The sequence below is a fragment of the Varanus komodoensis genome, unplaced genomic scaffold (genome assembly GCF_004798865.1).
Source record: "Varanus komodoensis strain SLA01 unplaced genomic scaffold, ASM479886v1 scaffold89, whole genome shotgun sequence".
NCBI lineage: Eukaryota > Metazoa > Chordata > Lepidosauria > Squamata > Varanidae > Varanus > Varanus komodoensis.
The window spans coordinates 926,196-950,032 of record NW_025336587.1 but is presented as its reverse complement, the minus strand read 5'-3'; the positions used below and the strand labels follow the sequence as shown (position 1 = coordinate 950,032).

General features: G+C 53.3%; 1 protein-coding gene across 7 annotated transcripts in view; it reads right to left on the bottom strand.

Annotated features, from left to right (window-relative positions):
- The window catches only part of PTPRS (protein tyrosine phosphatase receptor type S), a 238,009-nt gene that overhangs the window by 5,278 nt on the left and 208,894 nt on the right, over positions 1–23,837 (bottom strand). For all 7 annotated transcript variants that reach the window (XM_044417518.1, XM_044417517.1, XM_044417520.1 and 4 more), the window contains 8 exons: positions 22,472–22,647; positions 21,279–21,398; positions 19,624–19,778; positions 11,655–11,940; positions 9,935–10,113; positions 8,875–9,001; positions 7,833–7,958; positions 5,013–5,167 (listed from right to left, as the gene is read on the bottom strand). In XM_044417518.1, the coding sequence (XP_044273453.1) occupies positions 5,013–5,167; positions 7,833–7,958; positions 8,875–9,001; positions 9,935–10,113; positions 11,655–11,940; positions 19,624–19,778; positions 21,279–21,398; positions 22,472–22,647 (1,324 nt within the window). The remainder of the gene's footprint in view (positions 1–5,012; positions 5,168–7,832; positions 7,959–8,874; positions 9,002–9,934; positions 10,114–11,654; positions 11,941–19,623; positions 19,779–21,278; positions 21,399–22,471; positions 22,648–23,837) is intronic.

Below are 23,837 nucleotides of genomic sequence, written 5' to 3'. Positions count from 1 at the left end.
TAGAAAAGGAGCCAACTGTTGTTCAAATCAAATTTGTTAGTTCTGCAACAGTTTGTAGCAACTGTGACTCCTTCTCTCTCATCTTTATTTTTTCCCCAGGACATACAAGAGCTGCTGTGTGTGTGAATACATGTGCGCTACACAGACATTCTCTGGAGATCACCACCAGTGTCTGTGTAAGTTGCTCCTATTCTCACATTTCAGCAAGAGTAATTTTAATTATCTTGCCAACATCTCTCTGCAGAAGTAAAGTTCCAAGATAAAGCACAAGAATCTTGTCTTGGTTTTCACCACAACCATGTAATCTTTCCTCAGTTGGAATTTTCTTAGAACACCAACCAGAAGCATCCCTTGAAAACATGATTCATCAAATGTCTTTTTTGGTGTCCCTGCCCTCAGGACAGACAGGCACCCTGTTCTAAAAGAGGCTCCATCTGTGGATGAAACCAGTGTGCACAACTGGATGTTTCTGGCGAGTCCCTTAATTGCTTTTTATTCATGTCAAAACCCAGAGTTCATTGTGGGGAGCAAGTAACTGCCTGAAATCCCATGCGCTGCAGAGGCTGCAGGTTTGTGAGCACATCTGTAACATCCTGCCGGCGGCTTGAGAGGAAGGATGGCCGGCATGCCTGACGTGGAGGGAGACCCGCCAGAGCCTCCCGCATTTCCTCTTGAGGCCTGGCCACCTTTCCAAGCGGAAAAATGTGCACCAGACCCTGGGAGCGGCCACGAGATGGGTGGCTGTGGACCACAGGGTGTGCAAGAGCCTGGGGATCCCCACCTGGTATGGGCAGTCCGGATCCCACGGCAACCCACACTCAAGGGCGGAGCCACAGCCCCACAAGTTCCCTCGGCTCAATGGCGACCCGAGGCACTCCTGAGGCCCATCGGGGTCCTTTGGATGGCTAACGCTGGGGGGGCGGAAATCTCTCCCCAGGCATTTCCCCCAGCTCATGCATCTCCAAAAAGCCATGTCCAAAGTGATCCTCACTCGATCCTCAGGGTGATCTCTCTGATTGCCCCCACCCTAATCAAAGAATCTCTTCGGATAAGGTGCGCTGCTGCAGCTCCACCTTGGGCCCGATGCCGGCAAGACAGCAATCCACCCTGCAGCATCGCTATGCGCTGCCCACGCGAGTGGCAGCCAGGAAAGAGGGGAGGGTGGGAGGGCGTCTCGTGCCAGGGTTTTTCCCGCAAAATTGCACGCTTGGGCATTAGGAAATGCCCCCAGAGCCCTTTTGAGGGAGGGGCAAGAATAAATTCGATGCCACACATTTGCACTACGGGGCCAAAGAAGTGAAAGCTGCATCAGGCTTCCCCACTTGGGGCCTTCCCAGTGCTTTGCACAGCTCCGAGGGTGCCTGACCATTGGGCAGTGATGGAAACTGAAGTCCGAAACATGCGCAGCAGAACCAGGTTGGGGAAGATGAGGCAACATCCCCTGAGGAGACATCTTAAAGCTCAGACACTTCCCACCTCTGGCAATGCCCGGGAGGAAGCCGAGGTAACCATTTTGAAAGAGGAACCTCCGTAGGAAATGGGTATTGGGGGAAACAGACAAAAGGGTATACCGGGAGGAGGAGGCCCATTGCAGAAGGATTCTTCGCGAGGCTAAGGCTGATTACGAGTTGAGACTTGCCAAGAATATCAAGAGCAACAAAAAGGGCTTCTTTCAGCATGTAAATAGGAAGAGGAAGGGGAGACAGGTAATGGGACCACTAAATAAGGAGGAAGGGGATCCAGTGACTGATGCGAGGGAACAGGCACAGATGCTAAATGACTATTTTGCCTCTGTGTTCTCCCCAAAGCGGGACGGGGAATATCCGCATAGGAGATTAGATGAAGCTGGAGACTTAGAGGCACAGATTAGAGTCATCCCCCTTGAAATCGTGGGGCTCCTCAGGGCATTGGGCATTACGAAGGCACCAGGTCCTGACGGGTTACACCCGAGAGTACTTAGAGAGTTGGCAGGGGTTCTCTCACGGCCAATGGCCTCCATTTTTGAGACCTCGTGGAGAATGGGTGAAGTTTCAGAGAACTGGAGGGTGGCATCAGTGGTCCCAATTTTCAAAAAGGGTAGTAGAAAGGACATGGGGAATTACAGACCGGTTAGCCTTACGTCCATTGCAGGAAAAACAATGGAAAGGCTCATAATAGAGGGAGATCTAGTGATGCTAGATAGGGAAGAGAGGCTGGCAGCCACACAACACGGCTTCCGCAAAAACAGGTCCTGCCAGACAAAACTTGTGGAATTCTATGACAAGGTTTTGCGATGGCTAGATGGAGGGGATGCAGTGGATGTGGTATACCTGGATTTCAGCAAGGCCTTTGACAAAGTGCCCCATGATATCCTGGTGGAGAAACTGAGGAGTTTGGGGATACACCAAAGCACTCTTCGGTGGATTAGGGCATAGCTGACTGACTGAAAGCGGAGGGTAAACATTAGTGCGGAATCATCGGGATGGCGGCCAGTGACAAGCGGGGTCCCCCAGGGCTCTGTCCTGGGGCCGATCCTGTTTAATCTTTTCATTAACGACATGGAAGAAGGGGTGAACAGTCTCCTGATCAAATTCGTAGACGACACTAAAACTGGAGCAGTGGCCACAACTGAGGAGCAGGTACTCCAGATCCAAAAGGATCTGGACAGACTGTGGAAGTGGGCAGGAGACAACAGGATGGTGTTCAATGTGGATAAGTGCAAGGTCTTGCACCTGGGACATAGGAATGGGTGTCATAAGTGCAGGTTAGGGGACAAGTGGCTGGAGAGCAGCACTTGTGAAAGGGACCTCGGGGTGCTGGTTGACTGCAGGCTAAACATGAGTCAGCCGTGTGATGCAGTGGTCAAGAGGGCAAACACCACCCTTGGTTGCATAGTCAGAGGTGTGGCTTCTAGATCGAGAGAGGTATTACTACCACTCTACACGACTCTACACAACTGGAGTATTGTGTTCAGTTTTGGGCCCCTCATAACAGAAAGGATATAGCCAGGTTGGAGTCAGTGCAGCGGAGGGCCACAAGGTTGGCGGCTGGTTTGCAGGGGATGCCGTATGAGGCGAGACTGAGGGAACTGGGTCTCTTCAGCCTGGAGAAGGGGAGACTCAGAAGGGATCTCTTGGCGACATACAGGTATGTGAGGGGGTGTCACACAGAGGTGGGTAGAGACCTGTTCTTCCCTGCAGAGGAAGGCAGGACGTGCTCCAATGGAGCAAAACTCAGGGAGCCAAGGTTCCATTTAGATGCCAGGAAGCACTTCCTGACAGTTAGGACCCCGAGGGTGTGGAATGGGCTTCCACGAGAGGTCGTTGAGACCCCATCGGTGCGGGTGTTCAAGGACAGGCTGGATGTCCACATGGTGGGCATGTCGTGAGCGGTGCCGGCTGGTGTGGGAGGTCAGACTGGATGGCCCGGGAGGCCCCTTCTGACTCGCTCTGTTTCTCTGTTTCTATTTCATTTGTGATGGTGCATGAAACAACACCAGCTGGGGCATTTTGTCGCACCCCACCCTCTCCTCCCCAGCTTCCCAGCCGAGCTGCTTCCCACGTCTTTCCTCTAGAGCTGGGTAGGAATTAGAAGCACAGAGCTTGTCAGCTTGAACCCACCGCCCCCTTTTCCAGAGCTGCGTGGCTGGACCAGCGTCTGGCAATGCAGCTTTGGAGGCAGGCTGGATGGTTGAGCAAGCGCTGTATCTCCGACAGCAACTTAGCACTGCTATTCTAAGTTTGAAAGCAAACATGCCAGAAAGCTGCTTTTAATCTCTCCAGTGATGCAATTAATCAACTACAGGTTTAATCGCAGATTAGCAACAAGTGACTACCCAGGGAATTAGGCCTTCTTGAAGGAGTTGGGGAAAGAAGCAGAGGCGCTCACGGCTCCCTGGACCTGATTCGGTTTCTGGAGAACAAACGGCCACTTCCTGGGAATGTCTGTTCTGTGAGGGCTGAAGAAGAGCCCATTGCAAAAAGGGAGGACTGCTCTTCTGGAGCTGCAGGGTGGGTGCCATGTGAAGCATCAAGCAGCAGGGCTCCGCTCCAAGCAGGCATCAAGCGAGGACCGCACTCTCAGGCCTGGGCTGCAGTCTAGCCTGCCAAGGGCCCCCCAATGTCACGGCGCCTGCTGCCCTTGGCCAAGTTTTTGTGCCCTTCCAAAAGGCTCAGGGGCAGGCAGAGAACGTGAGCCAAGATTCCCTGGGGAGTTTGCACTGGGGGCCTACCCCGCTCGCCTCTGGCCCCAGCCTCACTACACTGCCACGAGGCCCCCAGTGCTCCCCTGGCAAGGGATGAAAGGGATTCAGCCCACCCCTGGGCTAGATGGACCAGGACCCAGGCCAGCACCCGGAGCATCCCACGACCCTAGGAAGCACGCCTTCCTCGAAACGTGGCAAGTTTATCAGCTCAGTCAGACAACACACTCCACTTTAAAAAAGAAAATAGATTACATATCGACCAGCAGTCCAGGAGAACGAAATGACGGTGTGTGAGCAGGCGCTTTCGGCAGGGGTGGCGCTGAGCTAGAATGAAAGGCAGCTTGGAAACTCCCGCAGCTTCGATTTCAGTGCTACAGGTGGGGGCAGCAGGCCTGCAAAGCGGCCCAGGTGTCCACCTGTTGATTTGGGGACTAAGAAATGCAGCCTCAGGTGAATTTGCTTTGCCAGGGCTGAAGCTTGGAAAGGGTCGGCAAGGTCTGGTTTGCAAACAAAAGGAGCAGCATTAGGTGTCACCGTGAAATCACAGCCACACTTGAAATCTGGAAGCTTAGCCTTGTCCTATGGAATGGTCTCTTCCGAAGTGCTGGGAAGGGGAGAGGCTCTGCCCAGCCAGCCAGCCAGCCGGCCATGAGCGGTGAGTCCCCCGTGAACGGAGGCATCTGCTTTGCACCGGGGCTGGCTGAGCTCTTCATGCCGAGGCCTTTGCAAACGGTAAAGGGACTGACTGATTTCCTTGGCAGATGAGGAGAAGCGGTGGAGGGAGCCCGCCTTCTCCCCGGGAAAGGCACCGAACGCCAGGTGTGCTTACCTGCAGTGGACAGAAATCGGCCCATCTTGCCCAAACTGTTCCTTGGTTTTGTGCACCTGCCCGATGAAATCGATGAACCCTTCACCGGACTTTGGCACCCCCTGCTCTGGCCAGTCAGTGAACTGGAACTGACGGACGGTCCGTGACTGGCCATCCTGTGTGCAGTGCGGGGAGAAGGAAGGGGACAAACAAGGGGAGGCATCAGGACTGAGCTGTGGAAGAGCTGCAAAGGTTTTTAAAAAGCAGAGCAACAGCTTAAAATTCAAATATGGTAACCAGGAATGCAGCGTTGTGCTGTAGCCATGACCCGCCTGGGCTGAGGTTCCAACTTCCTTCTCGCCAGCTTTCCCTCTGTGAGCAGATATTTCGTTTTATCACTGGGCCTTGCCGTTCCTATTTCTTGCAATCACCATGCGAGGTAGGCTAGGTGGGGGGATGGTGCCTGCATCAGGGTCGCTTAGTGACTCGGCTTGTGGAAGGACCAGGATTTGAGGCCAGCTTTTTATTTGGCCTCCAAAGTTCGGAAGAGGCTCATTTCGGAGCTGGGGCTTTGCTACAAAGTTTCTGGCTGCAGTGCGACTTGCTTTCCTTGCTGGTGCTGGGGGTCAATTCCTTTGCCCCTGTTGGCAAGCGGTGTGTGAGGGGAAGCGTGGAGGAAAACAGGCACTGTGTGCAGAAACCCCACCAGCCATTATGAGGCGCCACAGGGCTGGGTTGGGGTCCTGGTTTGAGGTTCCCCCAAGAATGGGAGAGGCTGGTTGCAAGCCCGTTGCCTCACAGAGCCCCTGGGCCAGCCTGAACAACCTTGCAGAGGGTCCCTGTGGAGTAAGAGGCGATGTATCTACACGGCCGTCTTGCTCTTCTCTTGAGAGAAGGGGGGGCTCGGGGTGCTCTTGAAAAAGAGGAAAGCGAACTTCGTTGGAGCAGCAGTGCATCCCCCCCCCCCCGCAACTTGGGCAAGCTGTCTTTGCGCCACTTGCAGCGGCAGCGTGTGAGGACGCGCGAGTCCCCCCTGCAGAAGACAGTAATCTGCAGAAATGAGTTCAAAGAAATCACCCAGCACGTAGGAGGCGAGCAGCTGCTGGAGGAAACCAGGCGGCCAGCCTCATTGCCGGGGCTCCCGCAGAGGGAAAAACAAGGCAGCGCTGCACCGTGGCAGCAGCGTGGAGGAGAGAAATCACAATTAGCGAGCGGGAAGAGAACCAGCCCAACGACAGGCGAGCCAGAGGGAGAGGGGCAAGCAAACAGACCGCCTCGTTGCAGGAAAACCGCTCGCTGCCCGCACCGTCTCCCTCCGTCACGAGTGTGCCGCAGAGATGCTTGTGTCCACGCATGCGTGGACACCCGTTCTCTGCACGTCCCCGGGCCAGCCTTTCCCAAGCGGGGGCCATCCCGTTGGTATCCCACAATGCCCCTGGCCGGCCCCGTCAGGGTGCTGGACCTGTGTGGGCTCCTGCTTGGCCAAAGCTGGCCCTGGCAGACGTGACCTGCTCAGAGCTCCCGGGAAGCCACTCCGTCTTCAGCCATCCAGGGAGCATGCTGCAGCAAGAGCAAGGCCTGCAGCCCGGCTGGCTGGAGCAGGTGGGAGGCGTGGGACGTTCCGCCGGCTAAAGCCTCGCAGGATCGCCCCCTCCCTGCCTTCCCTCTCCAGCGTTGCTCCCGTGTCTAACCTCCCACTGCAGTTCTGCCTGTCCGAAGCAGAGGGGGACCCAGCAAAGCTGCGGGAGCTCCCACGCGAAACGGATGCGCACGTGTGGCTCTGCACACGTAGGAGGAGCACTAGCACGAAGGACAGGGAGGCCGGGAACTGAATGCCTTTCGAGGCACCTGCCCACTGCCTCCCCATGTGCCCATGATGTATTCTGAGGACAGTGGAGTTTATCAAAAATGTGTGCGAGGCTGTGTGGCGAAGTGGTTAAGATTGCCGGTCGGGGGCTCAGGCGATCTGGGTTCTTGTGCCCACACAGACTAGGTGACTTTGGGCCAGCCATAGACTATCGGCCCAGCCTGCCTCACAGGGTTGTTGTTGTGAGGATATGAAGGAGAGCAGCAGGAGGAAGAAAATGATGAGAGCTGCCATGGAGGGAAAAAGAAAGCTATGAATAAAATAATTACTATAAATATTAACATTGAATGTATAATATAATAACAGTAGGATATAAATATCCCAGGGCATTGTGGGATACCAAAATGGCAGCCCCAGAACATCTGCCTGCACTCCTCTCGCTTGCATCATCAGCCGCTGCTCTGTGCAAGGATGACACTCCCTCACTGGGCCCACTGCTCTTCCCATTTTTATTCTCTCGCGTCAGACTTCTAACAATTCATCCGCCCGCGTGCACGCATAAATATTCCACCGGACAGCTGCTAAGCGAAGCTCTGCCTTCCAGCCCCCCTCGGTTTGTCTTCAAAGCAGTGCTTGGAAACGCCAGACTGCCGCCTGCTGTGTGGGGGGCTCGCTCCTCCTTCCACGTCCCACCAGACTGCCTCCTGGGAAAGGAGTGGCAGGCCCACCCACCACAGCAGCCGTCTTAGGAAGGGCAAACCCGGCCCCCAGGTGCCATCTTGTGTGTCCACACGGAGCATTCCATTCCCAAGGCGCGGGCCCACAAAGGGTGGGGATCCCTGTTCGAACCCAAAGGGGCCACCGTCAAGAAGGGGGCCACCAGGAAAGTCGCCTGGTGGAAGGTCCTGTTGGGGCCAACCCAGCGCATGATTTGAAAGTTTGTGGATTGAGAGATCCACTGGGCATGAAGCAGCGCCCTACGTTCACCTTCCAGCGACGAACAAGAGCCGAGCGCGCACAAAGCGGGGACTCACCCTGGCATCGGTGACCTTGAACTCGCGGAGGATGTACTGGGGCATGTTGTATTCGGCCATGGGGTCCACCACGAAGTACTGGTACCGTGCGGACCGCTCGGCCGGCCAGTACTGATGGCACTTTTCCTGTCGAGACCAGGGGAGAGGGAAGCGCATGAGCCTCGCTGGCGGCTGGGCGAGAGAGCGGTGTGTCCCCCGGACGGCTCCTCCGTGCTGCGTGAACCCCGCTGCTGCGGCAGCGCCCTCTTCCCACCGGCATCCCGGGGATCGTGGGGAATTGCGCCGCCCCACAGCTTTTGTGCCAGCAACGGCAATACCTCCCCTCACGGCCCACCTGGTACCCTCATCAGCACCTCTCTGCTCTTACGAACCACGGGCCAAGCTACCGGCTATTCTGGATTGCACACTTATTTCTCTCGTGTAAGCATGCGCAGCCCTGATCTGGACTGGGACCATGGTGCTCCAGCTCCTATTTTTTCCTGAAATTTCATCCTCTCCCTGGAAGGTGGGGATGAAAAAAAAAATGGCTCTTAGTTTCTAAATCTGATGTGGCACATGCCTGCTTGTTCACTAATCTTTAACAGAGATCTTTCTTTTTTCTGCGGGTGGGGGGAGGGAAAATCACAGCTCCCCCCCTAATTCTGCCTCATTGGTCCAAATTCAATAGAACACTACATATGTCACTGAAACAGCAAGGTGGTTTTAAATGCTGTTAATCGCTTTTTAAATTGCTGATGACAAAGTTGTTGGTTTTAATCAGGACCATGATGTGCAGGGCCATCCTTGCATCTTGACGGAAACGGACCACTCCAAGACCGGGGACAGCGAGAGTGCCAAGATGACACCTCTGCCAGGACCACAAGCAAGGGGAAGAAAAGCCCTCCCACCAGGTGCTAGAAATCTGACACAAACCTCACCACCAGCCTGCAGTGTTCTGGAGCCCACGCAAATTCACAAAAGATCGGGGGCGCGTTAGTGCACAGCAGGCCAGCTGGGCTCGCCCAGGCACCTGCCACCCCCAGCCCGCGTGGCCCCCACTCACCCGGCCCATCTCTCGCAGTTTGGTCAGCATCACCACGATGGTCGAGTTGTTCTCCCACAGCATGCGCCAGAAGTCCTCCGTGGTCTCGGCCAGCGGCCCCTGGGTGGCGATGTACGCCCGCTGCTGCCTAAGGCGCAAACGGTGGAGATAAGCAGCCGGCCGTGGGTATGTCCGGCCGTCGCAAACGCCTGCCCAGTGTGCAGGCTCAGGGTGGGTCGTCCCTCCCTCCTGCTTGGCCCTCCAGGGAATAAGTCACCAGGGCTGGTTCAGCGGCGTGTTTCTGCAGGGGCACATGCTGAGGGTTGGCCTGAAAAGAAAGATGGGGGGGCGGCCAGGGGGGCAGAGGCAAGCGGCCTGTTTTCCGTGAAATAGACCGTGGGACCCACGGGACACTGGGCCACTCGCCTTGCTGTGAGGGCTGACAGGGGTGGGCATCCAACGCTTCCGGAGGGCCAGGCTGCCAGCGTGTGTCCCGCTTTGCCCGGGGGAGGCCGTGGCTGGGTGCCGGGAAGCTCGGGTATTCGGAACCTCACGAGGATCTGCACAGAGGCCCTCTAGACATTGGCTGGGGGAGGTGGTCAGGTCCACGGGCCCTTGCCCTACCCCATGGTCTGGGGGACCCAGGGTTTGGGGAGCAGGTGGGACGGTGAGCCCGACTGGGGTTAACACGGCAGGACTCACAGGGGCAGGGGCTCGGCAGCTGACCAGGCCCCCTTCTCCATGCTGAGTGGGCACGGGAAAGGAGCCACGAGGGAGGCAGGTGATGCTACGGGAGGGCGAGGGACCTGGGGCTGCAGACCACGTGTGCCGACTTGCGAGCTCGCTGAGGCATCATCCAGCACTGGGTGTAAGCCAGGCATTTTGCCTCTGATCCTGGAGGTAACCTAGACCCACGAGGACTAGTAGCTTCTGCAGACTGCCCAGATTGGTGGCCGTCACCACATCTGGCAGAAGGGAATGCTATATTTAACTTGGTGCTTGTTGGCCCAGCTGAGCGAGATGGGTGGACTCCAGGGCATTTCTCCTTCAGCCGCACAACCAAAACACCTGTCCTCCTTACCTGTACCCATCGATGAAGCTGGCATTGATGTAATCGGAGCCCTCGACGCCTCGGATCGGCTGAAGGCAAACCCGTGTGGTCTCGTATGGCATGATGTTGACAAGGCGGTTCTTGAATTTGTTGCACGGCAGGTTGGCGCTAATGAACCGGGAGGTGTGAGCTTTGGAGTTGGCGAGGCGCTGGCCAGGGGAAGGATGCAGAGCCTGGTCAGGCTTATTTCCCAACAGCTGCACTTCCAGGCAGGCGAAGCGCACCACAGGTGCCTGCCGCATCCCGAACCCCGAACCCAAACACTGCCATATGCCTTCCAGGTCTGCAGCCATGGGGCCTCTCCCAGTCCGACTGAAGGTGCCAGGGACTGGCCGTGCAAAGCAGGTACTCTGTGGCACCAGTGCATCTGTGCACACAGCAGCACAGCCTCTGCCACTGAGCTGAGTTAAGATTCCAGTCGTCATGATTGTGAATAAAAGCCTAATTTAAATATTATGACTACTATGACTACATTTACTTTCTATACTGCCCAATAGCTGGAGCTCTCTGGGCAGTTTGCAACACGTAAAAATACAACATCAAGTTCAAACAACATTAAAAACATGATTAAAAGGTTATCATACCAAATTTAAAACCAAATTAAAACACACATACAAAATAGCTCCTTTCACCCTGCCTAGCAATCATCCTCCAAGGCTTCAGTAGTTTTTTCCTCTGATCCGAGCTGCACCTGGAGACACTGCAGACTGGAACCCAGGAACTCTTGCCTGTCAAGAGCTTGTAGCTTAGCTGAGCTCTTCCACGAAACTGCACCCGGGAAGATACTGACATCACGTTGGACTAGCTTGTGCTGCTAACTGCCTTCCTCGTTTGGTGTTCTTCCGCCTCAAGGGGTATGTCCAGGTCACCAGGGGCAGAGAAGGTCTGCTAGCTCATCCCTCCCCCTTTTTCTTTTTGAAGTGGGAATGCCTGCAATTGAACCTGGTACTTTCTGCAGGCGAAGTGGGTGCTCCATCACTAAGGGTGGTCCTTCATTTAAAAACTAAGTTTCCGGTCCTCATGGTTCTGGAAAAAGACTTAATTCTAGAGGCTAATGCAGTGACAGACAACTTCTACATTGGCTTAGGGTTCTCTGGCTGCAGAACTAAGTGGTCTTGGGCACAGCAAGACAAGAGTCTTTTCCATTAACTGCTGTGGTCCTTTACACTTGAAGAGTCAAGGAATTCAGCCCAGGTCTTTGTGGAGCTACTGGTGACAAACCAAGCCTTTAGCAAAGACAAGTGGGGAACAGCAGCTATGGGAGTGCAAGGGATCTGAAAGGAGTGTGCCAATGTGATCGTTTTTCACAATTTCACCTCTGGGGTCCCTGCTGGCCAGCCCTGGATTGGTGCTGACTCAGCATGGTGCAAGCTGAGGCAGCTCACTGACTTCTGTGACAATGGATGGGCTGCCATTTGCACATCCACACACACACACACACACACACACACCCCATGCAGGAAATCTGCATAAAGCTATCTGATCTGAGTCAAATCAGCCCCTTGAAAAGCAGAGCCCTTTTGCATCTTTCGAAAAGAAAACTGGAAACCACATGTTAGCAACAGACATCCATGGGGAAAGACCCTGCCTCAGCTTTGCTTCATTTAATCAGACAGGAGCAAACAAGCCGGACTTCCCAGCATAGCGCCCCCTGAGCAGCGGAAGGCCAGCCCTGCAGCACAGCACACACCTTGAATTCCAGCTCCATGCCTGTCACGTGCTCCCCGGCTTCTATCTGGGCGAGCTTCTGGATGTAGGTGTAGAGATTGCGGGCTGGGACCTCCGTGTTTCCACAGGCGACGGCTTCCAGCAGGGAGTCGTGGATGAAGCTGTACTGGTCCTCCGTCTGCACCATGTAATTCCGCTGCGCCCGCATAAGCGTGACGTGTCCGTAAACATCCACCGTCTTTTCATGCTTTATCCGCTCCAGCATGGCGTCGATCACAATGAAGCAGCCAGTCCTGCCCACTCCAGCACTGCGGAAGAAAAAAGGTGGGATGGCGGTGAAGCTGCTCCTCTGTTTGGACAAAGGGCGGTGGCGGTGGGGGTGGGCTATCAGCCGAGGGCCACGTTCCAGCTGGGAGCTGACGGCAAAAGGGGCAGCCCCAGAAATGAAGTCCCAGCTCATTTTAAACTTGTGTAGTGTATGCCTGAGGTGGAGCATTTCATCCTTGCCTGGGGCTGATCTGAGATTTTGCCGCTAGTGTACTAAGCCCTAAACAACTTGGGAGCAGCATCCCCGAGAAAGGCCCTTCTCCTTTACTGACCTGCCTGGTCAATGCATCTGAGGAGGCACTCTGGGGGGTCCCACATGGACCTATGGCCCAACTGGAATCCATCCAGAGAAGGGCCTTCATCGTGGGAGCCCTGCTTCAGGGAACTCCCTCCCTCTCAGGGTTGGGCAAGCACCGGTGCCATCTTGGTTCTGGAGCCTCCTGAATCCAGTGTTCCTTCCCTGGTTAACCAACCACGGTTTTATTAATACCCTGTTTCCCACAAACTGTTTTATCCTTTTCTTTCTTTCATCTTTTTATTGTTCACTGCACCAGAATCTATGTAGGTATTGAGCAGTACACACACATTGTTGATGAAAACAAATAAATAGAACAATTTAAGTTGTACCTCCCCTTCATGGATCACTGCCTTGCCATGGTGAAGGGGCTTGCGTAGCTCCATGAAGCTGTGAGCTATGCCATGCAGGGGCACCCAAGATGGACAGGTCATAGCAGGGAGCTCTGACAAAATGTGATCCACTGGAGAAGGAAATGGCAACCCGCTCCAGTACCCTTGCCATGAAAACCCCACGGACAGTACCAAGAGGCAAAACGATACAACGCTGGAAGATGAGCCCCTCAGGTCGGAAGGTGTTCAATATGCTACTGGGGAAGAGCAGAGGGCTAGTACTAGTAGCGCCAGAAAGAGTGAAGCGACTGGGCCAAAGCCGAAAGGACACTCAGTTGCGGATGTGTCTGGTGGTGAAAGGAGAGTCCGATGCTGCAAAGATCTATACTCCACAGGAACCTGGAATGTAAGATCCATGAATCAAGGCAAGCTGGATGTGGTCAAACAAGAGATGACAAGACTGAACATCGACACCTTAGGAATCAGCGAACTAAAATGGACAGGAATGGGCGGATTTAATTCAGATGACCATCAGGTATCCTACTGCGGGCAAGAATCCCTCAGAAGAAATGGAGTAGCCTTCATAGTCAATAAATGAGTAGGAAAAGCAGTACTGGGATACAATCTCCAAAATGACAGAATGATCTCAGTTCGAATCCAAGGCAAACCATTCAACATCACAATAGTCCAAGTCTGTGCCCCAACCACTGGTGCTGAAGAGGCTGAAGTTGACCGGTTCTATGAAGGCCTGTAACTCCTTCTAGAATTAACACCAATAAATGATGTCCTTATCATCATGGGGGATTGGAATGCTAAAGTGGGAAGCCAAAAGATAACCGGAATAAGGGGCAAGTTTGGCCTTGCAGTACAAAATGAAGCAGGGCACAGGCTGGTAGAATTTTGTCAAGAGAATTCGATGGTCATAGCAAACACTCTTTTCCAACAACCCAAGTTGAAGAAAGTAGGGAAGAGCACTAGGCCACTCAGGTATGACCTAAATCATATCCCTGATGAATATACAGTAGAGGTGACAAATAGATTTAAGGAATTAGATCTGATAGACAGAGCGCCTGAAGAACTATGGACGAAGGTTCGCAACATTGTACAAGAGGTAGCAACTAAAACCTTCCCAAAGAAAAAGAAATGCAAGAAAGCAAAAGGAAGCTGAGGAAGTTTTACAAATAGCTGTCTGAGGAAGCTTTACAAATAGCTGAGGAAAGAAGGGAAGCGAAAGGCAAGGGAGAAAGAGAAAGATACTCCCAATTGAATGCAGAATTCCAGAGAATAGCTAGAAGAGATAAGAATGCCTTCTTAAATGAACAGTGCAAAGAAATAGGAGAAAACAATAGAATAGGGAGGACCAGAGATCTTCTCAAGAAAATTGGGGTCATGAAGAGCATGATAAAGGACCAAAATGGCAGGGACCTAACAGGCAGAAGAGATTAAGAAGAGGTGACAAGATTACACAGAAGAACTATACAAGAAAGAGCTTAACGTCCCTGATAACCATGATGGGGTGGTCACAGACTTCAAGCCAGACATCCTGAAATGTGAAGTCAAATGGGCCTTAGGAAGTCTTAGCAACAACAAAGCTAGTGAAGGAGACAGTATTCTAGCTGAGCTATTCAAAATCTTAAAAGACGATGCAGTTAAAGTGCTACACTCAGTATGCCAGCAAATTTGGAAAACTCAACAGTGGCCACAGGATTGGAAAAGGTCAGTTTACATTCCAATTCCAAAGAAGGGCAATGCCAAAGAATGTTCAAACTACCACATCATTGCACTCATTTCACATGCCAGCAAAGTTATGCTCAAAATCCTACAAGCCAGGCCCCAGCAGTATGTGGACCGAGAACTACCAGAAGTACAGGCAGGCTTTTGAAGAGGCAGAGGAACTAGAGATCAAATTGCCAACATACACTGGATCTTGGAGAAAGCTAGGGACTTTCAGAAAAACATTTACTACTGCTTCACTGACTATGCGAAAGCCTTTGATTGTGTAGATCACGACCAATTGTGATAAGTTCTTAAAGAGATGGGAGTACCTGACCATCTTATTGCTGGTCAAGAAGCAACAGTGAGAACTGGACACGGAACCATTGATTGGTTCAAAATTGAGAAAGGAGTTCGGCAAGGCTGTATACTGTCGCCCTGCCTATTTAACTTATATGCAGAGCACATCATGAGAAAGGCAGAGCTGGATGAATCACCACTTGGAATTAAGATTGCCAGGAGAAATATCAACAACCTCAGGTATGCAGATGATACCACTCTAATGGCAGAAAGTGAAGAGGAACTAAAGAGCCTCTTGATGCGGGTGAAGGAGGAGAGCGCAAAAGTTGGCTTGAAACTCAACATTCAGAAAACTAAGATCATGGCATCCGGTCCTATCACTTCCTGGCAAATAAATGGGGAAGAAATGGAGGTAGTGACAGATTTTATTTTCCTGGGCTCAAAGATCACCGCAGACATGGACTGCAGCCAAGATATTTAAAGACGCTTGCTCCTGGGGAGGAAAGCTATGGCAAATCTAGACAGCATACTAAAAAGCAGAGACATCACCCTGCCGACAAAGGTGTATATAGTCAAGGCTATGGTTTTCCCAGTTGCAATGTATGGCTGTGAAAGTTGGACCATAAAGAAGGCTGAGCACCGAAGAATTGAGGCCTTTGGATTGTGGTGCTGGAGGAGACTCCTGCGAGTCCCTTGGACTGCGAGGAGATCAAACCGGTCAGTCCTAGAGGAGAGCAACCCTGACTGCTCTTTAGAAGGCCAGATCCTGAAGATGAAACTCTAAGACTTTGTCCACCTAATGAGAAGGAAGGACTCCCTGGAGAAGAGCCTAATGCTGGGAGCAATAGATGGCAAGAGAAGAGGACGGCAGAGGATGAGGCGGCTGGAAGGAGTCACTGGGGCAGTGGGCCTGAGCTTGGGTGGACTCTGGGGGATGGTGGAGGACAGGAGGGCCTGGAGGAGTGTTGTCCATGAGGTTGCGATGGGTCGGACGAGCCTTCGCAACTAACAAGTTGTACCTGTTTCAATAATAAAGACAACAAAAATCCACCAACGGCAGATGTAATAAAAATTTCCAGTTTAAAAAAAAGAGAGAGCATTCCCAACTCCGTCTCAACATCAGTCGCAAAGGGGTGCATATTACACAGGAAGGGGCACTACTGAAAAGGCGCCATGATGGCCTTTTCTACTACTACCCTGCTGTCCTCAAGGTCCGGTCAGAGAGCAGGGCCCTCCAAAGGGGCTCTCCAAACACAGGCTGGTTACAAAATCCTCACTGTGCCCTGCAGATCCCTACTGTTTCTATTCCTTCCTCTTCCCACAAGCAACTCCGTATCAGGAGCATAAGCACAGTCCAGCCTCGATGCAATCAGCGGAGTTCTAGCTGGAATAATAAAAGGAACAAAACTGACTCCACAGGGATGCGTATGTGGATTTGATGTTTTTCTGCATGAGTCAGTGTCTGCATATTAAGTCTGTATCTTACTTTTCGGCAAGACGTGCAAAGCAACACACACCATTCTGCCTCAGCCTCATTTATAGAGAAAATATATAACATCCTTCATGCGGCTGAAGGAAAGTCAAAGTGCCCTGAGAGTCCACTGCAGTTATGCTGACAAACTCGGCATTATCTTGGTTACATAAGGGAATGAATTGGGGGTCAGGTTTGGCAGTAGATTTGAAAGTCCCCAGAGAGGGAGGAGGAGTCGGGAGAGGCAAGGAAGGTGTGGGGGGAGCACACTCCACACCCCAGGGTGCTGTGCACTGATTATGAAGTGCCAGACCATGCTCTGAGGTGTGCTCACTGCACGGAATCTACTTCTCAGCCACACAATTCCGACACACCTGCACCAGGGTGTGTGTATTCTTAAGCGATGTGGCTCTGCGTGGAATGAACCGTGTGGGGCGAAAAGAGGATTTTTCAAGCCACATCTCTTTTTTTTTTTTTGTGGGAGGGTTGCTTCGAGGGGCACTGAAAGTGAGGAGGAATAGATGCCCCCCCAACAAAAGCAGGGCGAGTTGCTTCCAGCCTCTCGCATGCATGCGCAGATGAGAAGTGGGGCCGGGGGGGGCGGGGAGGCAGCTTCACCTGCCTCTCCTTCTCTGCACTCCACTTTGGCAGTGACCCATATGAAAGGGTTTCAGTGCTAGCATGGTGGGTCTCTGTTCCTTTCTGTTCTAAATCCCTCTTTGATCTCTGTTAATTAGGCTTTGTAACACCTGCAGCCTTCACAATGAGTGTGCCTTTGGGGGTGGGGCAGGAGCAGGGGTGCGTGAGCGGGAGCGTACAGGAGAACAGAACCGTGCAGCCTCTGGAAATGTGCTGGCCAGAAACTCTGTGTTCATTTTTGACAGAAGCAGTGTGGTAATTGTCATCGGGGGATGAGTAATAGCCACATTTTCTGCACTGGGGGATAGGATTCTGCCCCCCCACAGACCCTTCTCCGTACCCACCTGTAACAATATCTGCAAAATGCCAAGCACACAGCTGTGGTTCTTTTTGAGTACCGAGTGACCCCACGGCCCCTGCCCCCTGGGAAATGAGGGGGATTTATCCGACTCAAGCTTGAGAAAGCTCCTTGTTGGATTGCACATTAAATTCTGGCCCTCTGCCCTGTGGGGCTTGAGGAAGGCGGCGGAGCACCCCGTGGCTCGCCCTCACTCCTCCACTCAGCTGCGTTTGTGCCTGATTCTGTCCCGCCATCGCAACCCCAATTCCGGCAGGTCTCTAAGCCCCCTTTTAATCTTCTCCCCCTCCCCCTCCCCGACTCAGCTGAAATAAGTCTCTGGATGCGCTTCTGGCAACAAGGGCTGAGAACAAAATGTTTTCACATCAAGACCCTCTTGCAACGCACGGGCACATTTTTCCTGTGCTGCACTTTCCAAGTGGGGCTGCGCAAGGAAAGGGAAGGGTCCCCCAGGGCCACTGGTGACACGCACAGGGCGGGGTGGGGGGTTGGGGGCTGTCATCCTTGGGGAATCCTCCCTCTCCCGTCCGACTTGTTCCCAACCTTGGGCTTTCCCCCGGGTTGTGCTGATATGTTACGCCTTGGGGATGGGTGAATCCACTTGGAAGAACTAAGCAAAGGCATTCAAGGGGGTGTGAGGACAAGCGGCTTGACCAACTACCATGACCAAATCTCAGTGCCAAGCATCTCTACTGTTCCTTCTGCAAAACAGACCGACCCAAGAACAGCTGAATATATTATGGGAAAGCCTGCACACTCTGACTCACTTCTGGCCCCTGAAAAAATCAGCCCCGTTTTGCAAAGCAGGGCGCTTGCGATGCACAGCAGCACCGCCCCCCACAAGACTCATTCCAGTCCCCCGCGGCCCAATTACAGCTTGCTGACTATGGCGAGGCTGAAAGATCTTTGCACAAGATGGAAACGATGCCAGACTGCCGCCAATTCAGTCCATGGTCTGCTCCGCACCCAGATTCAGTGCTTCCGGGTTGGAGGACTGGGAGTTCTTTTCCGCAACACCAAGGCCAGGAGAGCACAAGGGCTAACGGACTGAGCGGTTCTCTGGCGAGGGGAAAGGGAACTTACTTCTTGCCCTGGGGCAGGGACTTGGCCCAGCTGGGTGGCTTCCTTTGCCCTCTGCCAGAGTATTGGCCGTGAGAGCTGTGGCTCAAAGCATATGGAGCGAACTGGTTAGCAGAAAGGCCTATTTACATGATTGCAGCTGGGAATACACGATACTGGAAAACCCGTTCCCGTCGTTCAGCTCAAAAGGCTTAACACATTTCCAACCGTACGGCCAAAAGCAGGCCGAAGCAAGTGCATGCATGTAAGGAAAGCGACTCTGTCCAACTGCTCAAATAGTCGTGCCAAGTTACAGCTGAGAGCTGCACAGCTCTAGCACAATTTATGCAAAGCACAATTTGTGCAAATCAGGGCTGGCTTGTTTGATTCAAGCCCTCGTGCTGGTTTTTGCTGCAGCTTTACCACAAGAGGCATAGACGCGCCCTTCTCCCAGACACGCCACCTTGGATTTGCTGATCGTTAATTTGAGCGTTGTGCGGAATGTGTGCCTCGCCCACAATTTGCTCCAGTGTGTGCTGACAGCACAGCAGGGCTGTAATTTCACACAAGTGTCCCCAGCTGTTTGTATTAAAAAAAGAACAAAAAATGTCCACATGCTGTCAGAACAGAAACAACAAGGCTGAGTCAATAAAACCCGCTGGATTTTCACCCATTTCACACCCCCGGCTGATGTGTAGGGAAGTCCCCAGTCCAGTCTCGCCTTTGCCATGAACTTAAGTCATTTTCTACACGCCCCCACATCTACCTGTGCTGCAGAACTAGAATTAGATGCTGCATGCAAAGGTCTTTGAACACCTGCGAGTGCTTTAGCTATGTGAAATACGATGAATCCTAACACGAATTTGCACAAGCTGAGCAGCCCTGCTCCTGCCACGTAAACTTCCAAGTGTTTCCTGCACCGAATGCAATCAAAGGGTTAAAGGCACATTTAGGGATTTTTAGCTGAGAAAAAAGCAAGTAAGGGGAGGCATGACTGAGGTGTGCAAAATTAAGCCTGGTGTGGAGAAACCAGGTCGGGCGACACCCAGAGGGGTCGTTCTCTGAAGGTATCGGCTGAGAGATTTGTCGCCGATCAACAGAAGAGCTTCCCACACAGCATGTTGTAGAACCACTGAATTCTCTGCCCCCAGATGTAGTGATGGACATCAAGTTACGTGGCTTTAAAAAGGCCTGGGCCTACTTACAGAGGACAAACCTACCAGAGGCCGTCCGTTACCTCCAGCAGCCACTGCAGCCAGCCCTTTGCTGGGAATGCAGACAGACAGGTGAGTGGCCGCCCCAGCCTACCTGTGGGCTGCCTGCCGAAGCACCTGGGTGCCCACTGTGGGAACAGAAAAGGGTTCTGAAAAACCTTCTGCATCAGCAGACCTTCCTGAGCACCGCCATGCGCGTGCCTTGCCTTGAACTCCACCAATCCTGGCCTTGCCAGCCCGTGGGCACGAAATGGCGGGTCTGGACTGGGCAGCAGCGGCATACCTGCAGTGCACCACAATGGGCCCCGCATCCGGGGGGTTGCAGGTTTTCACTCTCCGGAGGAAGGCCAGGAACGGAGTTGGATACTCAGGGACCCCATGATCCGGCCAGGCTGTGAACTGGAACTGGCGGACCTCGCGTTTCTCGCTGGAGCCGTTCTGCGGAGAGAGACCACGAGAGCTGAAAGGAGCCTGGTGTGTCCCAACATACGACGAGGCTGCAAAAGGTGTGCAAATACTTCTGCAGGGCCGCTGCTTCCAGGCACATGGGAAACTTGGAAGTAAATCCCATTGTTTCAATGGGATTATTTCCAAGGAAGGGGTCATTAAAACTGTGGTGCAAATTTGGTGGCTCTCTGCTGTCAAAAGAGTCTGGGCACTTCTAAACATCCAATCATTTATTATTCTAGGACATGTAAGATGGCAAAGGAACCCTGGCATTTCTGTAGAACATGAAAAGCGCCATTGCGACACAATAGCTTTTGGTAAAACAATGTACAAGGGTGGGAATAACGGCAGTTTTCCTGCAGCTGGAGACTGAAGGGGCTCAATCTGCTATCTTTCATCCAAGGACGAGGGAGGGGCACGGGATGCTGGGCTCAGATCACAGCTGTTTTGGGGCAGCTGTTTTGGGGGTGGGCACTGGGGATCGCTTCTGAAGCGCTGGAGTGCTCAGAGGGCAGAACCAAGAGCTGGGGGGCAGACTCTGCTGCTGGAGAGACTGGAGAGGCACCCGCCAGGGAACCTTTGGAGTGGATTCCTGTACCATGCAGGGCTGTGGGCCTCATGACATTTTCTCATTCCAGCCTACCTCACAGGGTTGTTGTTGCGAGGGGCAGACTGAGAGGAGGAGGAGAATTATGTAAGCTGCTTGGAGTTCCTTGGAAGGAAAAAGGTGGGGTATAAATTTAGCAAATACATGAATAAAATATTGAGGAGAAGTGGCCTATTCGAATTGGGTGCTGTCTAGTTGTGCTGGACTGCAATTTCCAACATTCCCATTTTGGGAGTGCCAGTCCATCACACCTGAAGGGCCCCGGGCTGGGGAAGGCTGAAAGACCACATCCTACAGGATGGCCCAGAAGTGCTCTGATGTAAGATAGCGAGTGGCTTCCAGCAACACAGTGAAAGGGCGAGTGTCTCTGGTCGTTGAAAAGTAGGCTCTTGCGCTGCCTGAACCCAGCCAAGATAACAAACCGTGGTTCACAATACAATGGCAAGCTGAGGCTTTTCTGCGTGTGTGATTTGTTGGTAACAGGCCCTGGCAGCCCATTTTGGTAACAACGCACAGCTGAGCCCTCGAGTAGGAATTATCATGTTGCCTGAACTGTCAAGCATCTCAAATGACAGCCAATGACAGATTCCAATCTTCTGTGTTTTGGATACTGCGCCCGTCAAATCTGCCTCAAGCATCGTGGTGAACGCGGTCCGGAAAGTCAGCATTTAAACAAGAGAGTTAGTTCCCTGTGTCCCGAGAGCCTCCCTCCTCCACAAGTGTGTGTGTGTGTGTGCACACTCATTGCACTGTTACTGCTTCTTGAACGCAACTTCTTTTTCACCCCTTGGCTTTGTGATCCCTCTTCACACCATTTCAGTGCTGGACTTGGGCCCATGGGCCACGGGTTGCCCACCACTAGCTGCCACCCTGCGTGCACTCACCTTGTGGAGGGAGAAGGTGCGGACGCAGAAAGTGGCCAGCTCAATGGTATCCAGCAAAGTGACTTGGATCATCCCATACGTTTCCGTGCCGCGGCCCGGCCAGTACTGGTCGCACTTGATCTGGAAGGTCAAAGCAGCATGACAGGCCTAGAACCGAGCAGCAAGCCCCACATTCGACAAAAGCTCCCTCTGTGCCTCCCATTACAAAATGGGGCCGACCAGCTGGCCGCCACAGTGCGGCCTTCTCATGGGAGCACCCGAGGGCCCCGTGCGGAGGGAACCTGGAGCAAGGCCCTGAAATGCAGGATCCCGCAGCTGGAATTCAACCCGGCAAATGGAGCGCTGCGGGAAAAGCGTCTCGCTTGGCCTTTAGCAAGGGCTGCCCTTGTATTCTTCAAGCACCTTTCCTTGGCTACAGGGGCCACAGTCTTTTTCCGTCCTTTTTGCACAGAACTGGGGTTCCCCAGAAGCAGCTCAAGGCCACCCCCAGATTCTTTCCCTCCTAGAACTGTTCCTGGCTCACTGCAGGCTCTGGAGAGACTGGGGCCAAAAACACTGCCCAGGCTTCCTCCCTCACGACCCCCGTCACCCTCAGCTCTTTCTCTCCTCCTCTTCCTCATCATGGCCGCCTTTTGCTCGCTAGGCAGGCGGAAAGCCAGCAAGTGAGGAGGCTGCAGCACCTCCTGCTTCTCTTTCCCTCCACCGCCGTTGTCCAGGCCATAGCAAAAGGTGGGGGAACATGTGGACTGCGATGGAGGAGAGAAGGCGCCACTCCGGGGGACAACGGCCAGTGCGCCGGCCACACCAAGTCACGGCCCTGGCCCTGAGGAGCGGCGAGATGGCAATGACCCACGTTGTCCCCGGTTTAACATCTGGTTTGGTTCACCAACGACAGAAATGCCTCCGATGGGAGGAGGTGCTTATTTTATAACTGCAGACAGAATTTTGGAAAGATCCCTGTGTCAGCCCTCCCGTGGCTCCAGCTGCAACTCTCATGAGCCCCAGACACTGGTGCAGGAAGGCGGGCACTGCAACCCAACACATCTGGAAGGGCACCAGCCCGGGAAACGCGGCCCGGGATCTCTTGGAAGATGGTGCCTTTCCGAAGGAAGCCCTTGCACTAACAAGGCTTTCACCCCGAGCCACAGGAGCGGCTTTTTAAACGCTGCCTCAAACGCTCAACGGCTCCTCACCCGGGATTTCTCCTCCAGCTTGGTCATCATCACCACGGTGGCCGAGCGCTGCTCCCACACCATCCTCCAGAAGTCCCCGAAGGTCTCTGGCAGCGGCCCCTGCGTGGCGATGTAGGCGTTCTGCTTCCGGTACCCGTCGATGTAGTTGGCGTTGATGTAGTCGCCCCCCACGATCCCTGTGTCGGAACGAGAGCTGCACTGACTCCTCTGCACAATAATAGGCTACCCTGAATCCCTGAGGCCGCGGGGGGCGGCATCCATTTCCCATCCCTGGAGTAAAAGCGGAGGGCCTTTCAGTCTCCCATCACACTCAGAGACAGATCGGAAACGGCTTTGTACAACATCCTGCATCGTGTCCTTCTAGCTACCTGCTCTCCCTGGCAGCCGATGGGCCAGGAAGAGCCGTTGCCACTTCCTGCTAACTGGACCATTTCCTAATGGAGGGGAACATCCCTAAAAAGAGAAAGATGGGAATCTGCCTTGCAGCAAGTCACTTTGCACAGCGACGCAAGAGCCCATGCTGCGGAACCATGGGCTATAAGGTAACATGTCGTGGCTTGTTTGCCCCCACCCGCGCACCATTCCCCTTCCAACAGCAAGTCATGGGTGCCCTTCAAGGGAAGTCTTTGCTTTGAGTCTTGCTGCCTTGACGTGCCGTCCAGTCGTCTCTGACTCATGGTGACCCCGTGACTATGGGGGCGCTCCAAGGTCCCACGTATGACATCCCTGCTTAGCTCTTCCAGACTCAAGGCTGCGGCTTCCTTGATGGAATCCATCCATCTCTTATTCGGTCCGCCTGTTCCTCCCCTGCCTTCAGCTTTTCCAATCGTGATGCAGCTCTTGCGGGGAAACCCTCTCGGAGCATGTCCAGAGTTGAACAGCCTCAGTTTTGCCATTTCTACTTCTAAGAAAAGCTCTCATCTGCTTGGCAAACAACCCTTTCTTGGCCTCCGCCTCCTCTCCCTTTGCATTATCAGGACAATCACTTCACCCTCCCTTGCCAGGCTGATATAACAAGGTGTTGTTCATTTTTTAATCTAGTAGAGCAATGCTTGGAGTGTCCCAACACACATTCCTGGCTACCTCCTGGCTATGAAATGGTCTTTTATTTCATTTTATTTTTGGAGGTGGGTTGATAGGGAAACCTTCTGATGCCTGCTTTAAATTTCAATTTCTCTGCTCAACCCCGCTGGGCAAAAGCGGAGCAAGGAAAACGGTTGCCGCACACCAGCTAAATCCCTCGGCCCCCCGAAATTCTGCCAAATGCTGCTGAGCATCTATTACTCGATGCCACAGACAAGTCTCCCCCCTGCACCCCCCGCCCCTTTTCATCCCACCCCAGGTAAAATAAATTACCTCTTCCTCC